Raw genomic sequence first — 20,069 nt, forward strand, 5'->3', positions numbered from 1 at the left:
TACACTTCTAGTGGAAATTTAAATTGGTCCACCCTCTGTGGAAAACAGTCAGGAGACTTCTCAGGATGACAGAAATGTGTCTAACAGCAATTCCACTCCTGGGCATATATCCAAAGAAGCAAAATTTACCTGTATACACCTACGTTTACAGCAGCACATATTTTAATGGGCCAAACTTGCACACAATCCAGATATCCAATAACAGATGAATAGCTAAGAAAGTTGTAGTATACACACATAATGGAATACTACTCAGCTGTCAAAATGTTCAAGTTATCTCCTTGGTCTCATCATGAATAGAACTTGAAGGAATCATGTTAAGTGAGATAAGTTTACAAAAAGAAGGATGAATACTAGATACTCTCACTTATAGGGGAAACTTAAGAAAAAGGACAGAAAGGAAAAAGTAAAACTTGGACTGGGTATGTGGTCTTATACCAAAGCAAAGAACCTGGGAAAGGAGAGGAAGGGAAGGGATGGTGATGGAATTGGAGTACTGGTGCATGATGGTGGAAAAGTCCCTAGGTGAGGGTTGAAAGCTTTTTGCAGACACCTATCACAGAGAGTTAAGAAATTATACCCATGCATATATAATTATTCTGTAAACCTTTTACTCATAAGATAATTAAAATATATGTACAATCTTATAACCCACTATTAATCACAAAAGGGAAAATAAAAAGGGATGAGAAAAATAAAATATAAACAATTTTAATGGTATAAGTTCTCGTAACTGACCATTTTTTTTTTGGGGGGGGGCCCAGGGACTCGGTGCCTGCACTACGAATCTATTGCTCCTGGAGGCCACTTTTCCCATTTTGTTGTCCATGTTGTTGTTGGTTTTGCTATTGTTGCCATTGCTGTTGTTGTTGTTGTTGACAGAAAGACATCAAGAGAGGACAGGAAGGGAAGACAGAGAGAGGGAGAGAAAGACAGACACCTGCAGACCTGCTTCAGCACCTGTGAAGTGACCCCCCTGCAGGTGGGGAACCGGGGGCTCAAACCTGGACCCTTACTCCAGTCCTTGTGTTTAGTGCCATGTGCACTTAACCTGCTGTACTACCACCAGCCCCATATCTGACTATTTTTAACTCACCTTTTTCCATCCCACTCCAGAGAGATTAAGTATCACTTGCCTCTAAAAAAAAACAATTTGTATTAGAATATAAAAATTTCTTAAAGTCAGGGAAAGAATATGCCTTAATGTCTTTTGTTTTGCTTTATTTGAACCACAGAGATACTCAGAGAGAGCGCAGGGCACTGCTCAACTCTGGCTTATTGTGGTATGGGGGATTGAATCTGGGACTTTGGAGCCTCAAGCATAAACGTCTGTTTAATTATGAGATGCTCCTAGATTGGCTTTTTTAAATAAAATGTTTTAATAAATAGATCTACAGACAGACAAAGGCAGGGACATCACAGTAGTGTTCCACCATTCACGGAACTTTCTCTGATGTCATATTGTGTCCATGTGGTATTGGGGCTTGGAACCAGGGCCTTACATTAATAAGGCATGTGCTCTACTGGGTGAGTTATATCTGGGTACCTTTCATATGGCCTTTGCTTTTAATTGCTACAAGCACTATTTCTAGAGTTCAGTGCCTAAATGATAATCTATTGCTCTTTGTAGTCATATATATATATTTTTTTTTAAATATATTTTATATAAATGAGCTACATAGTGGTGCAACTGGTTGGACACGTTAAAATACACAAGGACCTGGGTTCAAGCCGTTGGTCCCCACCTGCAGGGGGGAAGGTTTGTGAGTGGTGAAGCAGTGCTGCAGGCGTCTCTTTGTCTCTCTCCCTAGCTCCCACTTCCCTCTTGATTTCTGGCTGTATTTATCCAAAAAATAAAGACATTTAAAAAAATCAAATATTATATAGATAGAAATTGAGAGGGGAGGGTAAGGGAGAGTGGGAGGTAGTGAGAGACAACTGAAGCGCTGCTTCACCATTCATGGAGTTTCCTCCTGAAGGTAGATACTGGGGGCTTGAGGCTGGGTCCCTGCACATGATTACATGTACACTCTACTGGGTGAGTCCTTGCCCAGCTTCCTTGTATGGCTTTTTGTTAAGGACATGATTACTGTTAAGTGCTGTGCCTCACAAAGTAGGTGACAATGGGACAAATGCAGAAATGTATCTTCCATAATATTTTGCAGCCTAATGGAGCATTCAAACAACTATAGTGAGGAACAGAAGCTAAGTGGTGTCATCAGATAAAGTAAAATGCAGGTTTAAGGGCACAGAGATGATTTCTTGTTGGTAAAACCAGAACCGAGTTCACAGAATAGAGTATGAGCTGAGCTGTAAAGGATTGTAGCTTTTGAATACACAGTAGAGATTGTAAACAGACAGCACTCCATGAATACCAGGGAGAAGAAAGCAAGCCATGGGGCAAGTGTGTGGACCTGTGCCCTGCCAAAGCAGCTTAGTTTAAATATAAACTGCGAGAAAACAAATATTTAGGAAGGAAATAAATTACTGATGGAAGGTAAAGAGTCTAACTGAAGTTTTTCTTCTAGAGTAGAGGCTCAAACAGGTTCAAGTCAAGTAGATGAAAAAGCCTAGAGATGGATGTGCTTATTATGATACAAATATATACATAAATGTGTGTGTTGAGACAGCAAGAGGACTGGGGAGGAGAGTGTCGCTGGAGTCATTGTTGAAGCAGCAAATGAGATGGGTAGGAGTCAAAGATGAAGTAGAGGTTAGAATATTTTGTTTTTTATCTTCCTCCAGGGATAACCCTGGAGGAGGGCACTACAAATTTATGCTCCCGGTGGCCATTTTTTCCCATTTTATTGGCTAGAACAGAGAAATAAGAGAGAAAATGGGGAGATAGAGAGGGAGAGAAAAAGACAGACATTTGCAGACCTGCTTCACCACTTGTAAAGAATTCCTTCTGCAAGTGAGGAGTTGGGGGTTCAAACCTAGATCCTTGAGCTTAGTACTATGTGTGCTTAACTAGATGTGATGCTGCCCAGCCCCAAAGGTAAGAATCTTGCTAAACAAGAGAATCTGAGTCGCTAGTAGAAGTGGAGAGAAAAGGTCAAATACGAAATCCAGTGGTCATCTAAGTGACAGAGAAAATATTCTGCAGGAAACTGTAAACTCTGAATTGAAACTTAAGAAAGAGTTAAGAGTCCAATATGGTTTTGGGAGGAATCTTTACAGTGATGACAAATGAAGTTTATTTATTTATTTTAAATTTTTTAAACTTTATTTACTGGATAGAGACAGCCAGAAACAGAGGAAGAAGGGGGAGATAAGGAGGGAGAAAAACAGAGAGACACCTGTAGCTCTGCTTCACCACTCGCAAAGCTTTTCCCCTGCAGGTGGGGGACCAGTTGCTTGAACCTGGTCCCTTGTGCATTATAACATACGCACTCAACCAGGCCCCACAAATGAAGTTTGGATTGCTAATATAGGGAATTTAGTGAAAGAAGGCAATTCAAGGTCTTTGGGAGGTAAAGACATAAATTGATAGTAGGAGGGAGATGAGTTAGAGAAATGATGCTTGGAGAAGTACTAGGAAAGCTGTATGGGCATAGTATCAGATATAATAACATAATTTTTTTTTTTTTTTTACTGAGGCCAACAATCTATACTTGATCTGAGGGATATCATAAATAGACACAGCAGGTTCTTCTCAAGTTTTCTAGGGAACATTAATTTTCATAACTGCTAAGAGGTGTTTTATGATAAAAAATGATTCAGTGATCAACATAAGTAGAGTACTGGTCTTTCATTTCTAATAAAAATTCAAAGAATACATTAGATTGATCCATTTCACCTATTTGCTATATTTTCTCTAGACATAGCTGTGTTTTTTTGTTTTTTTTTTTTCCTTTCCTTTCCTTTTTTTCTTTTGCCACCAAGGTTACTTCTGAAGTTTGGTGCCTGCAGGACCACTCCACTATTCTTGTGGCCATTTTTCCTCTTTCTCTTTGGAAGAGGTGAGAGATAGGGAGAGACACAGAGAGGAAAGATACCCGTAACACTACTGTACCACTTGTGAAGCTTTTCTCCAGCAGGTGGAGACAAGGGGCTTGACGCTGGCTCTTGTGCATGGTACTGTGTGTGCTGAACCAGGTGCTTCACCACCCAGTCCCTAGCAGGAAGTCCAACTTGGTAAATATAGAAGTCTAGAATGTAAAACTTAAAAAAAAAATCATAGAATATTAAAATTGGAAAGGACAAATGTGGTCATGTCATCTAATCCTTTCATTTTATAGGTGAAGACAAAGTTTCACAAATGATACAGGTTTCTTCTCAGTAACAGGTAAAGCACAAATATAGATCTAAGAGTATATGAACAGATGGTGGTGCACGTTGTTAAGCATGTGCAAGGAGCCAGGTTCGAGCCCCTGCTCCCCACCTGCAAGGGGGGAGGATGCTTTACAAGCAGTGAAGCAGTTTTGCAAGTGTCTTTCTCTCTCCTCATATATTTTTCCCTCTCCTCTCAATTTCTGTCCTATTCATTAATAAAAAAAAAAAAAAAGGAAAAATGGTAGAAAAATGCTATGAGTGATGACTTTGTAGTGCTGGAACTGAGCCCCAATGATAACCCTGGTGGCAATAAATAAATAAATAAATAAATAAATAAGCAATAAAACTAGACTTTAACAGCAACAATATTTGTTACCAGTGGAGGGGTAACCTGCTATATGCTTAGTGTCATATTGGAAACTAGATGTGGCTCAGTATTATCAATGCACATAAGGAAACTGAGGCTTATTGGTTAATATGACTAGTGACCAGCTAACACAAGGCAAAAATGGAACTCAAATTCACATCTACCAGACGTTAGAATCTGGGTTATAGATATGATGCTCCATCGATGTGACAAGAGAGCCACAGGAGAAACCAATTCTTGGTTAAAAACCCCCTCATTATTTTGGATGGGGGCCAAGATAAAATTTTCTTGTATTAAACTGTCACAGTACACAAATATAAATAAAACCTGCTGTTAGCTATTTAGCTATACAAAAGATCAAGATTCATAAAAAATATATCTGCAGGAATATATTTATTTGCTTTAAAAAAATAACTGTAAGACAAGCTTAAAACAGTACCCACCCAAAGTATAAATATATTTACAATTATTCCACTTTTACTGTTTTTCTTCTGGAGTAGATATTCAGCAACACTAGTATAAGCCTTTAATTTTCTGGCAAGATTTGAAGTATACCATTTATGTAACCCACTTTCACTCATGAGGGTGAAGTTCAGAATAAATACTTTGAATTTTAGATCATGAATTCTTATTCATCTTCAAAAATAAAATCTGCATGTAGCTCTATTTAATTTTTTTATTTTACTTTTTAGGAGAAAGACAGATACTAAAGCTATATCATATGGATGGTAGAAAACAAATCTAGGGTCTCACTTATGAAAGGCATGGGCTTTACTACGGAGCTACCTTCACAATTCAAACAGTGTGTTTTGACTTTGTTCATAAATTAATTTTAAAAACTTATTAAAGATAATTCCCTAATGATTAAAAATTTTAAATTCTTAATTGTAGTACTGATCAGTGAAATTTTAACAAGAGTGAGTCTATTGGCTTAGACAAGAGGTGTAACCTATCTGTAATAGTATCACTCAAAGTATGTCTTTTGAAACACAATTTTGCTATTAAACAGAGGCAGAAAAGATGGCAAATTCTATTCTCCTCTTGGAGACTGTCAATATATATATAGCCATTGGATAAACTTCCAGAAGATTTGTAGTTAATTTTTTTAGCTTTATCTAATTAATTGTTTCTTAATCTTATCTATTCACAAAACTTTTACTTTATTTTGTATATAGTACCTATTCATATCCTGGTAATAATTAATGTCACAAGAAATGGGACTATAAAACCTTAATCTAAAAAAAAAAAAAGATAACCTTAATATACACAGCAGAAAGCATATAATTAAATTAAGTGCATGGTGCCAAGATCATTTGTAATATATTTTAGAGTACATGTTATTTTATCAGATTTTTCTTTAGAATACACATTTTATTTATTCCCTTTTGTTGCCCTTGTGATTTTATTATTGTAGTTATTATTATTGTTGTCATCATTGTTGGATAGGACAGAGAGAAGTGGAGAGGAAGTTGGAAAGGGGAAGAGAAAGATAGACACCTGCAGATCTGCTTCACTGCTTGTGAAGTGACTCCCCTGCAGGTGGGGAGCCGGGGGCTCGGACTGGGATCCTTACTCTGGTCCTTGCACTTTGCACCACGTGTGCTTAACCTGCTGCACTACCACCCGACTCCCTAGAATATACATTTTTAAAAAGAAATATATTTTAAAAAATAATTAATCATTTACTGGCATGACAGCCAGATTAAAAGAATAGGAACATGCTGAGTACCAAGAAGCAGGCACAAGATAGTCAAGTTTTACACAAAACACTGTAAGACACTGGTATAAAATGAGAACTGGCTGTGCATATTTAATCCTTTTCTAGAATCCTAGAAGACATAAAGAAAAGAGCAAGAAGTTCATTTATTAAAAAGGTTGACGTCTAGCATACTTACACTGCCCATTCGAGCTTCTCATTCTTGATTGAATTATACAGAGCCTGTAAAAAAAAAAAGATGGAATTATTCACTCTGTTCCACATTTTGAATTTAACAAATGACCCAAGTCAATGACCTTACACTAACTCCTTCTCAATCCAATCACCCTAAAGCCCTTTGCTGGTAATATTCTTGGCTCAACAGAGATGAGGTAATGAACAAAGAGTAAGCAGCATTTTCTGGAACAAATTATAAAGAAAGTACAAGAAATGCATCTTATTAATAAAGCAATACTGGGGTACATTTTTCCAAAAACAAAATACTAGGATATGATTTAAATCAGAACATACACTCTATTTTTCATATTCAAATTTAGTCTCACAGTTGCACTAGTTTTAAATATTGAAATACTCAAATCTGTTTAATTAATGGAATAAATGTAATAGATTTCATGACAACTTAATGAACAAGATACATGAAAGGGAAGGAAAGCCAGATTATAGGAAACTATGATTTAATATTTCTTTTATTTATTTATTCCCTTTTGTTGTCCTTGTTGCTTTATTGTTCTAGTCATTGTTGGATAGGACAGACAGAAATGGAGAGAGGAGGGGATGTCAGAGAAGGGGAGAGAAAGATAGACACCTGCAGACCTGCTTCACTGCTTGTGAAACAACTCCCCTGCAGGTGGAGAGCCAGGGGCTCGAACCAGAATCCTTAAACCAGTACTTGCACTTCGCGCCATGTGTGCTTAACCCGCTGCACTACTGCCTGACTCCCTGATTTTAGTATTTCTATAGCAATGGTTTTCAAAACTTTTCTTTCTAAATAACCATAACTTCCTAATTCTGTGTCGTTTTCGACGGGTTAGGTTGTTTTCACCGGGATAGCTTCACGGGCAGGTAACAGACGACCAGGGACTCATAGTTGAGCTGTAGGCAGTATCTCTTTATTCATGCAGGACGCAGCACAATCTAAGATGAGCTAAGCTAAACTCAAGGTAAAGTACTCTAAAACTCACAATGCTGTCTTTATATATACTTCCAAGTAGGGTGGAAACAGGGTGTGACATAGAGAGGGTGGAGAGAAAAGTGACTGGTGACAATCAGAGTGTGACAAGGAGAGGATCAGGGTGTGACAAGGAGGGGGGGGTGGAGCAAAAACATATCATGAAACAGTGGGGATTGAACAAATGCCCTGGAGGGAGGTGCTTGTTAACAGCGGTTATATAAACAGAATGAAGTGGTTATGTAAATAGAATAGTGTTAAGCAGGGGGGATTTAAACCAAATGAAACAGAAGGGGTCTCATGCATACCAACAATTCTGCTTTCTTTTCAGGTAGTATGCATTACACTGGTGTATGGCAAACTCAGAAAGCATGCAGTGAGTACAGCAGAGTAGAGAGATAAAAGCCTTGCATCCCTTATTTGTGCCCCTTTTGTTTTTTAGTTTCTTTATCTTAGGAAAGGCTAAGAGAGGGCAGAACATTTCTCCATTTTATGTGAGGGGGCCAAGGATAAAACCCACATGTAAGGCATATAATCTACCATTGAACCACCTCCTAGTAATAGTGTCTTCTGCTTTTTAAATTGTCTCATCCAAGGTAAGAGGCTTCATATGTGTAAACATAGAAAATTTTTACCAGTAGAGAATCCCCTTTTTAGTAGAAAATATCTGAATTCAGCACAAATACAATGAGTTTGATCTAGTATTCTTTAAGATCATGCAGAATTAAAATAACTCTGGAAGCTCTTCAGCGTGAATACAATACTCAATGTGACATGCCAGATCATTATGAAAACTATTAAGAATTAAAGCAGATTCACTTCTTACATGCCTTTCCTTTCTCTAGAGTGTATTTTCCCCTTTAACTAAATGTTTTCTATTTCACATGAAGCTGGGAGTCAGGCAAGCCCGCATTCCATCTTAGGTGTGGGCCTTCTAAATCTATTTGATTATATATACATACATATATATATGTATATGTATGTATATATAATCAAATTATATATATACACAAATATTATATATATTATATATATAATTTGATTATATATACACAAAAATAATTAACAAACTAGCAGCCTTAATAATTATCATGAAACGTGTCTACAAAAACAAATAGAACATCAAATTAAAATTCAAGTTAAGGTGTAACTTGAATATTCTTTCTGAAGAATTCGATTTTGCTGAAGAAATACAACAGGCTATTGTTAAGCTACCATCTCCTGACATGCAGAAGTGCAGAGAGGTAGAGAAAGTGATTTCTAATTCAAACCTCAGAAGATGAGTTATGTGCTAGATAAATGTTTTTCAAATGAATTTTATTCCTTGTATGAGATTACCTGAACTCACAAGTAATAGTGGACTGGAAAACTTAAATTAAAAAAGAAATATCACTGAAGGTTCTTTATGTACTATCATACTCAATATTACTCAGAATAATTTAACAATGTGGTAAAGATAAAAGATCTGCCCTGCTCATAAAGGTAGGTACTTGAAAATAGCTTCTAAAACATTAAATTGTTATATAAAAATTTTTAAATTTTTTTCACCATGAGAATATTCAGATAAAAGAAATACTGCGCCCTACACAAGAAAATCCTTGTTATTCCACCAGTCACATATTTCCTAGCAAAAATTTACTATGAGGAATCTTGTAAAATTCAACAAATTGGACTTATTGCAGGTCAAAATCTTTCCCTTGTGTATTTAACAATATAACAACACAGCAAATCTAGAAGGTGGCATTATCTCCATCCTTTTCAATAATAAAAGTATAAAGAGGTTTCCCTGAATCTGTTCAGTGCTTCATGATGAGTCATTATTTTTATTAATAAAGGAAAAATTTGCTTTGCAAATGCATCCAATATTCATATGCCCTGATCACAACTCCCTACCTTTTTTTTATCAAATTAGCTTAGCTAAGTGCAGAATCCCCATGATTCCACTGTATCTTGAGTACAACAGGCATCATTTCTCCTGGCCTACACATCCAACCTCCACCCGCCCCCAACTCATCTTGTTAAAATTTTCAACTTCTTGCTTCACTATTTTTCTACTGTACATGAAGAGAAACATTGACTATTGAACAGTAAGCTCTTCATCTTTATATTTTATGTAATATAGTTTTAGTTCCAAAGACAATACCTTGGGTCAGGAAGGTGGTTCTGTGACAGACAACATGCTTGAGACACTAGGTTCAATCTCTTGGCACCACACAAATATAAATATACAACTAAGCACTTTAAGGTCAAAGGAGATCAAATAGCTTATGTAGTCAAATAAAAAAAAATACATGGAGCTGGTTTAAGGGACACCGGGATTTAAGACTCTCCTTTGCATTCTAAAATATTCACTCCTTGGTTTGTTGCTGTTACTTTATTTTTACTGCTTTAACATTTATCTACAGTGTCATAATATTTTAGGAATACAGGAGTTATTCATTCATGTTTGTATATGTGTACAGACCTCAGTGCATCCACCACTGAAGTTCCAAAGCCATTATACCAGAGGTTCTGCCATCTAACCTTTCCCACCTACTGTCTTTCCTTTGATAACTCTATACTTTTCACAAAGTCTAAGAGTTAGTTTATAATAATAAGCTGGTGTTATTATTATAAACTTGCTTTAGTTATTTATATTCTACTTATGAGTGAACCATCTGGTAGTTGTCTTTGCTTCCTTGCCTATTTCACTGAGTATAATCACCTCTGGTCCCATCAGTTTTGTTCCAATGAGCACAGTATCTTTTTTTTTTTTTCACAGCACAGTTGTATTTCACTGAGCATATGCGCTACAGTTTTGTTATCCAGTCAGCTACTGATGGATAGACATTTAGGTTGATTCCAAAATTTAGCTATTATATAAATAGTGCTTCTATGAGTATAAGTGTACACAGAGGTCTCAGGAGTATTTTCATATCTTTCAGATATATGCCTAGTTTCTTTGCTATAGAAGAAACATCTCTACAAAGAGCAATGTCCATTTGCATCTTTGTATATTAAGAAAAAGACAGTTTGAACTAGTTTAGTCATCTGTTATCCACATGGAGACAGACTTATATGGCTGGGAGATGACATTCTATCTCATTGGGCTCTTCCTGGAAGTTAAAGGGGGATAGGGTATTAATTAAAGAGGATAATGCTAGTGACTAGTTAATGCAGTGACCTAGTCACTGGCATGACCATGCACTTCTTAGTCTTTCCTATTTGTATGGGAGTAATTCAGCATTCATAAAATTAAACATGGGTATGATGTGATGTTATTAAATTATCCTCATCTTAAACTTCAGCATTGCTTTTATTCATGAAGTCCCTTTTAATTCCTCTAAAGTATATATGCTGCTGCCATCTATCCTTTTTCCCTCTCTATGGAAAAGAGAAGAGGTATCCCATTTCTGTAAGTTAAGCTTCTGATAGTGGTTCTGATATCCCCCACCCCGGTCTCCTTCTCAAGTAATATCCTTTTACTAGCTCCTACCAGTGGTCAAACATGCACAAGTCTCTCCCTCTCTCTCTCCCTCCCTCCACCCTCCCTTCTTCTCTCAAACCCACTACTTTAATTTAGTTCCCACTCTGTTCCTCAAACTTCTTTGTTAGCCATGCTGTTGAGAGAAGTTTCTTTAATCAGTTCTCCACTTAATGTCTTCTCTACAATATAAGTGAATAATTTAATATTCATCCCATCCGCATTAAAACCAATCTAAGTAAGCTCATCAGTTCTCTTCACATTAAATTCAAGAACATTTTTAGTGCCTCTAGATCTTTTCACCTTTTAGTAACACAGCATTCTTGGATAACTTCATTTATTAGGGGAGGGGCGACACATGATTTAGCCTGAGGTTTTTTTTTCCCCCTACCTCCTTGAATAATCTTTCTCATTACTCATTATTTTACATTGTTTATGGTGTTCCTTAAATGTGGGTGAAACTAAGGGCTTATCTTCAGTCCACATGAGCTCCTGGGAAATCCATATCCATGTCAGCTGCACTTGGATGTCTCCAAAAACATCAAAAACAAAGAAAGAAAAGAAAGAAAGAAAAAAAAAAAAACCTAGAGAAACTAGTGAAAGTGTATTCTCAAACTTACTAAACTATATTGGTTATAACATTAATATTAAGCATATTCAAGTTAGAATCCTAAGACTGTCACATTTTTTTCTATCAGTTGTTCCATCCAAAGTAACTTCACATCTTGCCACACATTCAAGTAAACTCTTGGCTAAAATAACACATAGTAGCAGTCTTGTACCTGCCTGCCCATGAAGCAAGAGCAAGTCACTTAGTAATATTTTCAGGACTATAGTTTTAAAGTTCCCCCAATTTCTACTCAAGAAGTAACACACAGAACTACAGAACTGAAAGGGGCCTTAGGTCAATATTAGTGAACTGGTGCGCCGCTATGTTCCATCGCTGGGGAGCCAGAGACGACCCAAACTGCCCCTGCGGCTACAGACAGACTATGACCCACATAGTCAATGACTGCCACCTCTCCAGATTCAAAGGAGGTCTCGAAACTTTACATCAGGCTCAACCTGACGCTGTTGACTGGCTACGGAAGAAGGGCAAACGCTAGAAGAAGAAGTGAACTTCTCATGTTCCTGTAACTGTTTTTCACAACTTTCACTCTCAGAAATCAAATGACTACATTGACTAGCTATATTCTTTTTTAATATCACAATTATAACTATATTTTCTCCTACGAAGATAAAGCTGTACAGCATAGCACATACTAGGCTTAAGTCAAAGTCCATGTAAAAAGGTAGTAAGATTTGGACTCTCTTAAGATAGTTTCAAGTCTATGACCATACAGCCCTGAGCATGCTTGATCTTGTCTGATTTCAGAAGTTAAGCAGGGTCGGGAATGGTCAGTACTTGTATGGGAGAATAGATTTAAATAATGCTGTGATGTTCTATCCTTAAAAGATGAGCTTTATATAAGAAAGCTAGTCTACTGTTGTCCTTTTTCCACTGTTGCTAAGACACAGGCTTGAAATGACTTTGTATCTGCAGATGAGATGAGGGTAACTCAGTGACTAATCCTATACCTTTTAGTCCACTTAAACTAAAGGTGTTTGCTATGCAAATGGTTGAAACTGGTGTTATCTACAGTTTAAGAAACTAATTTATCTCCAGCTGTGCAAGGTGTTACCTAAGTTCCAAGACAGTAAGGGTTGTGAGTAATAAATTCTTGAAAATGTCTGTCCTTATGAAATGGTTAATGGGGATAAAGAGGAGAAAGGTACCAAATCTATCTTAGTGGACCACAGCAGCCCATATGAGTTGCATACAGTAATGTGATGATCAGTTGTCACAGGCTAAATATGTCACAGACCCAGAACCTGTCATATTTACTATATAAGGCAAAAAGTTTTCAAATGTGATTACTAATTGCGGGATGAGAAGATTTATCTGTGGAAGTTCTAAATGCCTTTACCCATATCTATATAACAAAGTAGCAGAAGGAGATTTAAGAAAGAAAACAATATGTGGGACACTATAGAAACTGGAGCAGAGCAGAGCAGACAAAGTAATGCCAGCAGTCACCAGTTGTTGGAAGAGGCAGAGAACAGATTCTCTCCTAAATCCTCTACAGAGAATATAGTCATGTCACTATCTTAGTTTCACATTTCTGGTTCCTAAAGCTTTAAGAAAATACATGTTTATTGTTTCAAGATACCAAAGTTGTTGTGATTTGTTACAACAGTATTAGAAAAATAATACACCAGGGTATACGTAGAAGGTAGTATCTGAATAAAATATGATCACAGACTATGATTGATAGAAGTATTTCTAGAGTGAGTCCCTAAGCAAGACAGTCTTTTACCATGCTGGGCTCTACTGAAGCTATCAGTACACAAATGACAATCAATTAAGGAATTAAAAAAAAATCCACACAACTCTCATATGATAAAAATCCCTGCTTCAGAGTCTGTCTTTTCTAAAACTGAAATTCCTTCAACTTAACCCAGAAACTGGGCAATATTCAGATACCTCCACTAAGACTAAACAGGAGAGAATGAGTCTTCAGATTTGGAACTCAGCATTTTAAGAATGAGAAAGCAAAGCAAACCATTAAAATTGCAGATATCAACGTGTCTGTTTCGATTTACTTCTATGTCTTTGTTCCTCACTTTTGATCCCCTCTCATCAAGTTGATAAATGCAATGTTATTCAAGGCATAGCATCATCACTGACTGCCTACACATGGCTCTCTGAAGTCCCCCCATTACCATGCATTGTGTAACCATGAGTCTCTCTTTTTTTTCTTGTTGTTAATATTTCGGCGGGCTCTGGCTGGGTTGGCTTCACGGTGGTGAACAGAGACGCGGAGACAATGGCTGGGAAGGGAAGCTGTATTTCTTTATTCAGGAACAACGATTCATAAACTAAGACAAACTAATCACCAAACAGAACTCTGTTGTCTCTTTGTGGTGGCGCAAGCACTCTCTCTCACCCTGGAACTCAGGAACCCTCCAACTCTGGGACTCTGGAACTCTCGTACTCGGGAACCCTCTGAAACTCTTCCACTGTGGAACTCTCTCTTACTCTGTAACCCTAAAACTCTCGAACTCAGGAACTCAGGAACTCTCGGACTCTGGAACCCTCTCTCAGGGTTCCTTGGGGCGGGGCCAAGCGGGCCCGTGAAATTAACTGGACTGATCCAATTCTCTTGGCAGGGGAGGGTTAGAACAAACCAATGTAAAGCATACGACATTTTCTCTCCACAGTGCATCTTGAAATCTATGAAATTCATGTATTTTAGTTAAATCATCTCTAAATTATGATTTTTCCCCCCTCTGTACTCATGGAATTATCATGAAAAACAAAAGATAACTGAGAAATAAATTACCCTTAGTGAGACTGACTGTGACTACACTGAAATTTGCACGCAGGAATAAGTATGACACCACAAAATTTGACTGTCTTTTTCAAGTGCGATACCATCTCATGCAGATAAATCATCATTTTTTATTGTTGTAGTTATTATTGTTGTTGTTATTGATGTTGTTGTTGTTGGATTGGACAGAGAGAAATGGAGAGAGGAGGGAAAGACAGAAAGGGGGAGAGACAGATAAGAAACCTGCAGACCTGCTTCACCACTTGTGAAGCGACTCCCCTGCAGGTGGAGAGCCAGGGGCTTGAACCAGGATCCTTGTGCCGGTCCTTGTACTTTGCACCGTGTGTGCTTAACCCGCTGTACTACCTCCCAACTCTCTAAATCATCATTTTTAAATGCAGCATTATATATGGAACACAACAGATGAAGTCTACATAATCATCTTAAGGCTTTGTTCCTCATAATTATATATGAATACAATATTCTTGGTTGTAGAAGCTGTTTTATCAGACAAAGACTATGTCTGAAAAATATAGTGATTAAAAAAATAACAGGTAAAACTAATTATCAAATGAATTTCAGTTGGATAGAAAAAATAAAAGTCATCTTAACATACTGGCTATTGCATTTTAACTTTTTATAATTAACAATTATTTTTTTGTCTCCAGGGTTGTCAGGGCTCAGTGCCTGCACTACAAATCCATTGTTCCCAGAGGCTATTTTTTTCCCTTTTGTTGCCCTTGTTGTTTATCATTGTTGTTATTATTGCTATCACTGTTGTTGGATAGGACAGAGAGAAATCAAGAAAGGAGGGGAAGACAGACAGGGGGAGAGAAAGATAGATACTTGAAAACCTGCTTTACTGCCTGTGAAGCTACCCCCCACCCTTCAGGTGGGGAGTCAAGGGCTCGAACTGGGATCCTTACAGCAGGCCTTGCACTTCGAGCCATGTACGCTTAACTGCTTAACCTGCTGAGCCATTACCCAGGCCCCCAACTCATTTTTTTTTTTTTGGGTAATAAAGATTTGCTTATTTCATGATAGAACTAAAGAATAAGACAGAAAGTAGAGCACTCTTCTCGTATATCTACTGCCAGGGATTGAATCCAGGGAGACAGGCACCCAAAGCCTGCACTCTCTCACTAAATCATCTCCCCATCTTTAATGACATTTTTTTCTTCTGTGACTTCACTATTACTGAAATATGTTAATGTTACATACCATGAAGGCATTTTTTCATAATATATATTTGAAATTAACTGTGCGTTTAGTTCTTCTTTCTCTAGAGGTTTATACACTAGAACAGATGTAGAAAACACTTGGCCCAGACTTGCAGAGAGGTTGTGGGGATATTGTGGAGCCTGGCAGAGCTTAACCTGAGAGGTGAGTTCACCTGTTATATTTCTCTCTCTGCGGAGGGGTTGAGCAAAAAATGGGGACACATAAACCTCAAAAGGTTGGTGGCCATGTAAGTCTTCCCTCCCCCACAAGAACATCCTGCATCTTGCCTCCGGGGCCAGAATTCCTTAGGCCTGCTCCACCCTACATTCCCAATACTATGGCCTATCTACATTCCATTCCTTTGATCTATCTTCTTTCTACCCTCAAGGCCCTCCCTGCCTCCAGGGTATTTTTATTAATCCTACCAGTTAAAACCCTCACAACAGTTGCTAAGGAAGTTCCTACCTTTCCAGCCTCTTCCATTTTTCTCAGTCCCTTCCCTAACCATGTATGGTATTGTCAAGCCAGTTTCTGTCCTTTGTTGCTTCCGAGCTAGAGGAGGGTGGGCTCGCAGACTGGGAGGCAGATGCTGGCCATTGCGGTTGGTGTCACATGGCTTAACCAGATGTGCTATTGCCCGACTGGGCAATAAAGATTGCCCAGTCGGGCAATGACTAAAGTGAATAAAGATTTGAATTGTCCTGCCACCACAAGATTGGTTCCTGGTTCATCTCTCTCTCTCTTGCAATGCTAGCCTGACACAGACTGGATTCAAAAATTCAATAAACCTAGGATATGTGTGTGTGTTTACACACATATATGTTATTTATTTCTTTACTTTTATCAGAGTATTACCCACAGCTCAGCGTCTGGTGCTACAAGGGATTAAACCTTGGACCTTTGGTAGCTCAGTCACGAAAGTCTTTATGTATAACCATTATGCTATATCCCTAACACACATTAAGTAATATTTTCTAAGTCTATAATTTCTTATGGCTTGAGAATATAAATATTCAGATGGTCCTTAGATAAAAACATTCCCCATGCCCACAATATTGTACCACAAATAAGACTATGGATAAGGATTAGTTTTTGTTGTTGTTGTAGAAAGAGAAAAAAAAGAAGTAAAAAAAAAAAAAAAAAGAATAATCTAAAGCTTTGTCCAAGATTCATATTAGGGAGAAGTACATACTGAAGTTAAGTTTCTAGAAACTGAGTCCCTTTTCAAGTTACCTCTTGTATATTAAACAGAGTCAAAATCAACATGACAGTAACTTAACCTTGTGTTGTAAAGTCACATACCCAGTCAAGAATGAAAGAACCATCAACCCATTTAAGTGTTTGACTCTACTGAGTAGATATGCCAGCAAAAAAAAAAAAGAAAGAAAGAAAAACATAGTAGACATTAAAAATTTAATTTAAAAACCTTCCTCTTAATGAAAGAGAATATCAAGTACAATTAATATGTATAATTTGCCACCAAAAAAAAAATTACAGTACATTCAAAAGGCTACCATAGTAGTAAACTTAGTACAGGTGAATCCAATCTGCCTTGCTGGCTTCTTGTAAGGATAATAAAATGTGCAGCTAACCCTGACTGTACTTCACTGAGTGGAGAACTACCAGCTAATAGAAACAACTAACTTTTTGCTTCCTACTGACACTATGCAAAACAGTTTTCACAAGTCAGTGTCTGACAGGAACATTATTTAATATTCATTTTGTTTAGAAAACAAAGGAAGACAGATCAGACTCAATCTCAGGATCTCAGACTGTGGAGAGTAAAGATCTAATACCTGACTATCACTCTCTTGCATTAAGACAAATCATTTCTTTAGCTTTGTTTTTGCAAATAACACATATGGTTGCCCTTTTAAAGATTAATTAATTAATTAATTAATTAATTCTTATATTCTTTAACCAGAGCACTGCTCAGCTCTGCCTTATAGTGGTACAGGGGATTGAACCTGGGACTTTGGAGCCTCAAGTATGACAGTCTGTTTGCATAACCATTATGCTATCTACTTCCCCCCCCCCATTGCCCTTTTGGACCTCCTTCCAGATCTTTATGATTTTACTTGAAAAGTGCCCCAGAAATCACATGTCAAATTCTTAAGCATACTCTTTTTTTTTTTTTTTTTTTTTTTTTTTTTTTGATATCCAGAAAGGAAGACACACAGAACCTGCTCAGCTCTGGCTCAGAGTGGTGCTGGGGGGAGGGGGGGTGGTGGTGTGGATTTGAGAACTTCAGAGCCTCAGGCCTGAAGCAAGCCCTCCCTCTCTGCCTCAAGGCTATCACGAGGGCTCAGTGCCTGCATGATGAACCCACCACTCCCAGTCAGTGTTTTCCCTTTTCTCTCTCTCTCTCTTTCCTTTCCTTTCCTTTCCTTTCCTTTCCTTTCCTTTCCTTTCCTTTCCTTTCCTTTCCTTTCCTTTCCTTTCCTTTCTTTCTTTCATCTTAAAGACCTAGAAGAAGAACAACAAAGGAACCCTAAAGCAACGAGAAGGTCAGAAATCACTAAAGTTAGGGCAGAAATAAATAACATTGAGAATAGGAAAACCATACAAAAGATCAACGAAAGTAAATGTTGGTTCTTCGAAAGAGTAAACAAAATCGACAAACCTTTAGCCAGACTCACAAAACAAAAAAGGGAGAAGACCCAAATAAATCGGATAGTAAATGAAAGAGGAGATATCACACTGCAGAAATTCAACATATCATGTGAGGCTTCTATGAACAACTATATGCCACCAAGCTAGAGAACCTGGAAGAAATGGACGATTTCCTAGATACCTACCAACTTCCAAAACTAAGTAAAGAAGAAGTGGATAACATGAACAGGCCCATCACAGCTAATGAAATAGAAACAGTTATCAAAAATATCCCCAAAAATAAAAGTCCTGGACCAGATGGTTTTACAAATGAATTCTACAAAACCTTCAAAGAAGAACTAATACCTCTACTTTTAAAAATCTTCCAGAAGATTGAAGACACTGGAATACTCCCTGCCAGCTTCTATGAAGCCAACATCACCAAAAGCAGACAGGGACACAACCAAAAAGAAAACTACAGACCAATATCTCTGATGAACATAGATGCGAAAATATTGAACAAAATTCTCGCCAACCGGATACAGCAGTATATCAAAAAGATTGTTCAACATGACCAAGTGGGGTTTATCCCAGGCATGCAAGGTTGGTTTAATATACGTAAATCAATCAATGTGATCCACCACATCAACCAAAGCAAGACCAAAAACCACATGGTCATATCAATAGATGCAGAGAAAGCATTTGACAAAATACAACATCCCTTTATGATCAAAACACTACAAAAAAATGGGAATAGATGGAAAATTCCTGAAGATAGTGGAGTCTATATATAGCAAACCTACAGCCAACATCATACTCAATGGTGAAAAACTGGAAGCATTTCCCCTCAGATCAGGTACTAGACAGGGCTGCCCACCATCACCATTACTATTCAACATAGTGTTGGAAGTTCTTGCCATAGCAATCAGGCTGGAGCAAGGAATTCAAGGGATACAGATTGGAAGAGAAGAAGTCAAACTCTCCTTATTTGCAGATGACATGATAGCATACATAGAAAAACCTAAAGAATCCAGAAAGAAGCTTTTGGAAATCATCAGGCAATACAGTAAGGTATCAGGCTATAAAATTAACATTCAAAAGTCAGTGGCATTCCTCTATGCAAACACTAAGTTAGAAGAAATTGAAATCCAGAAATCAACTCCTTTTATTATAGCAACAAAAACAATAAAATATCTAGGAGTAAATCTAACCAAGGATGTGAAAGACTTGTATACTGAAAATTATGAGTCACTACTCAAAGAAACTGAAAAAGATACAAAGAAGTAGAAAGATATTCCATGTTCATGGGTTGGAAGAATTAACATCATCAAAATGAATATATTACCCAGAGCCATCTACAAATTTGATGCTATCCCCATCAAGATCCCAAGCACATTTTTTAGGAGAATAGAAAAAATGCTACAAATGTTTATCTGGAACCAGAAAAGACCTAGAATTGCCAAAACAATCTTGAGAAAAAAGAACAGAACCGGAGGCATCACATTCCCAGATCTCAAACTATATTATAGGGCTGCTGTCATCAAAACTGCTTGGTACTGGAACATGAATAGACACACTGACCAGTGGAATAGAATTGAAAGCCCAGAAATGAGGCCCCACACCTATGGACATCTAATCTTTGACAAAGGTGCCCAGACTATTCAATGGGGAAAGCAGAGTCTCTTCAACAAATGGTGTTGGAAACAATGGGTTGAAAAATGCAGAAGAATGAACTGAATCACTGTATTTCACCAAATACAAAAGTAAATTCCAAGTGGATCAAGGACTTGGATGTTAGACCACAAACTATTAAATACTTAGAGGAAAATATTGGCAGAACTCTTTTCCACATAAATTTTAAAGACATTTTCAATGAAACGAATCCAATTACAAGG

General features: G+C 37.4%; 1 protein-coding gene across 11 annotated transcripts in view; it reads right to left on the minus strand.

The window, feature by feature from the left end:
• Positions 1-20,069, minus strand: part of PSD3 (pleckstrin and Sec7 domain containing 3) — a 551,235-nt gene that overhangs the window by 99,883 nt on the left and 431,283 nt on the right. For all 11 annotated transcript variants that reach the window (XM_060181459.1, XM_060181466.1, XM_060181484.1 and 8 more), the window contains one exon: positions 6,538-6,581. In XM_060181459.1, coding sequence (XP_060037442.1) covers positions 6,538-6,581 — 44 coding nt within the window. The remainder of the gene's footprint in view (positions 1-6,537; positions 6,582-20,069) is intronic.

This window comes from Erinaceus europaeus, chromosome 2, assembly GCF_950295315.1.
Source record: "Erinaceus europaeus chromosome 2, mEriEur2.1, whole genome shotgun sequence".
NCBI lineage: Eukaryota > Metazoa > Chordata > Mammalia > Eulipotyphla > Erinaceidae > Erinaceus > Erinaceus europaeus.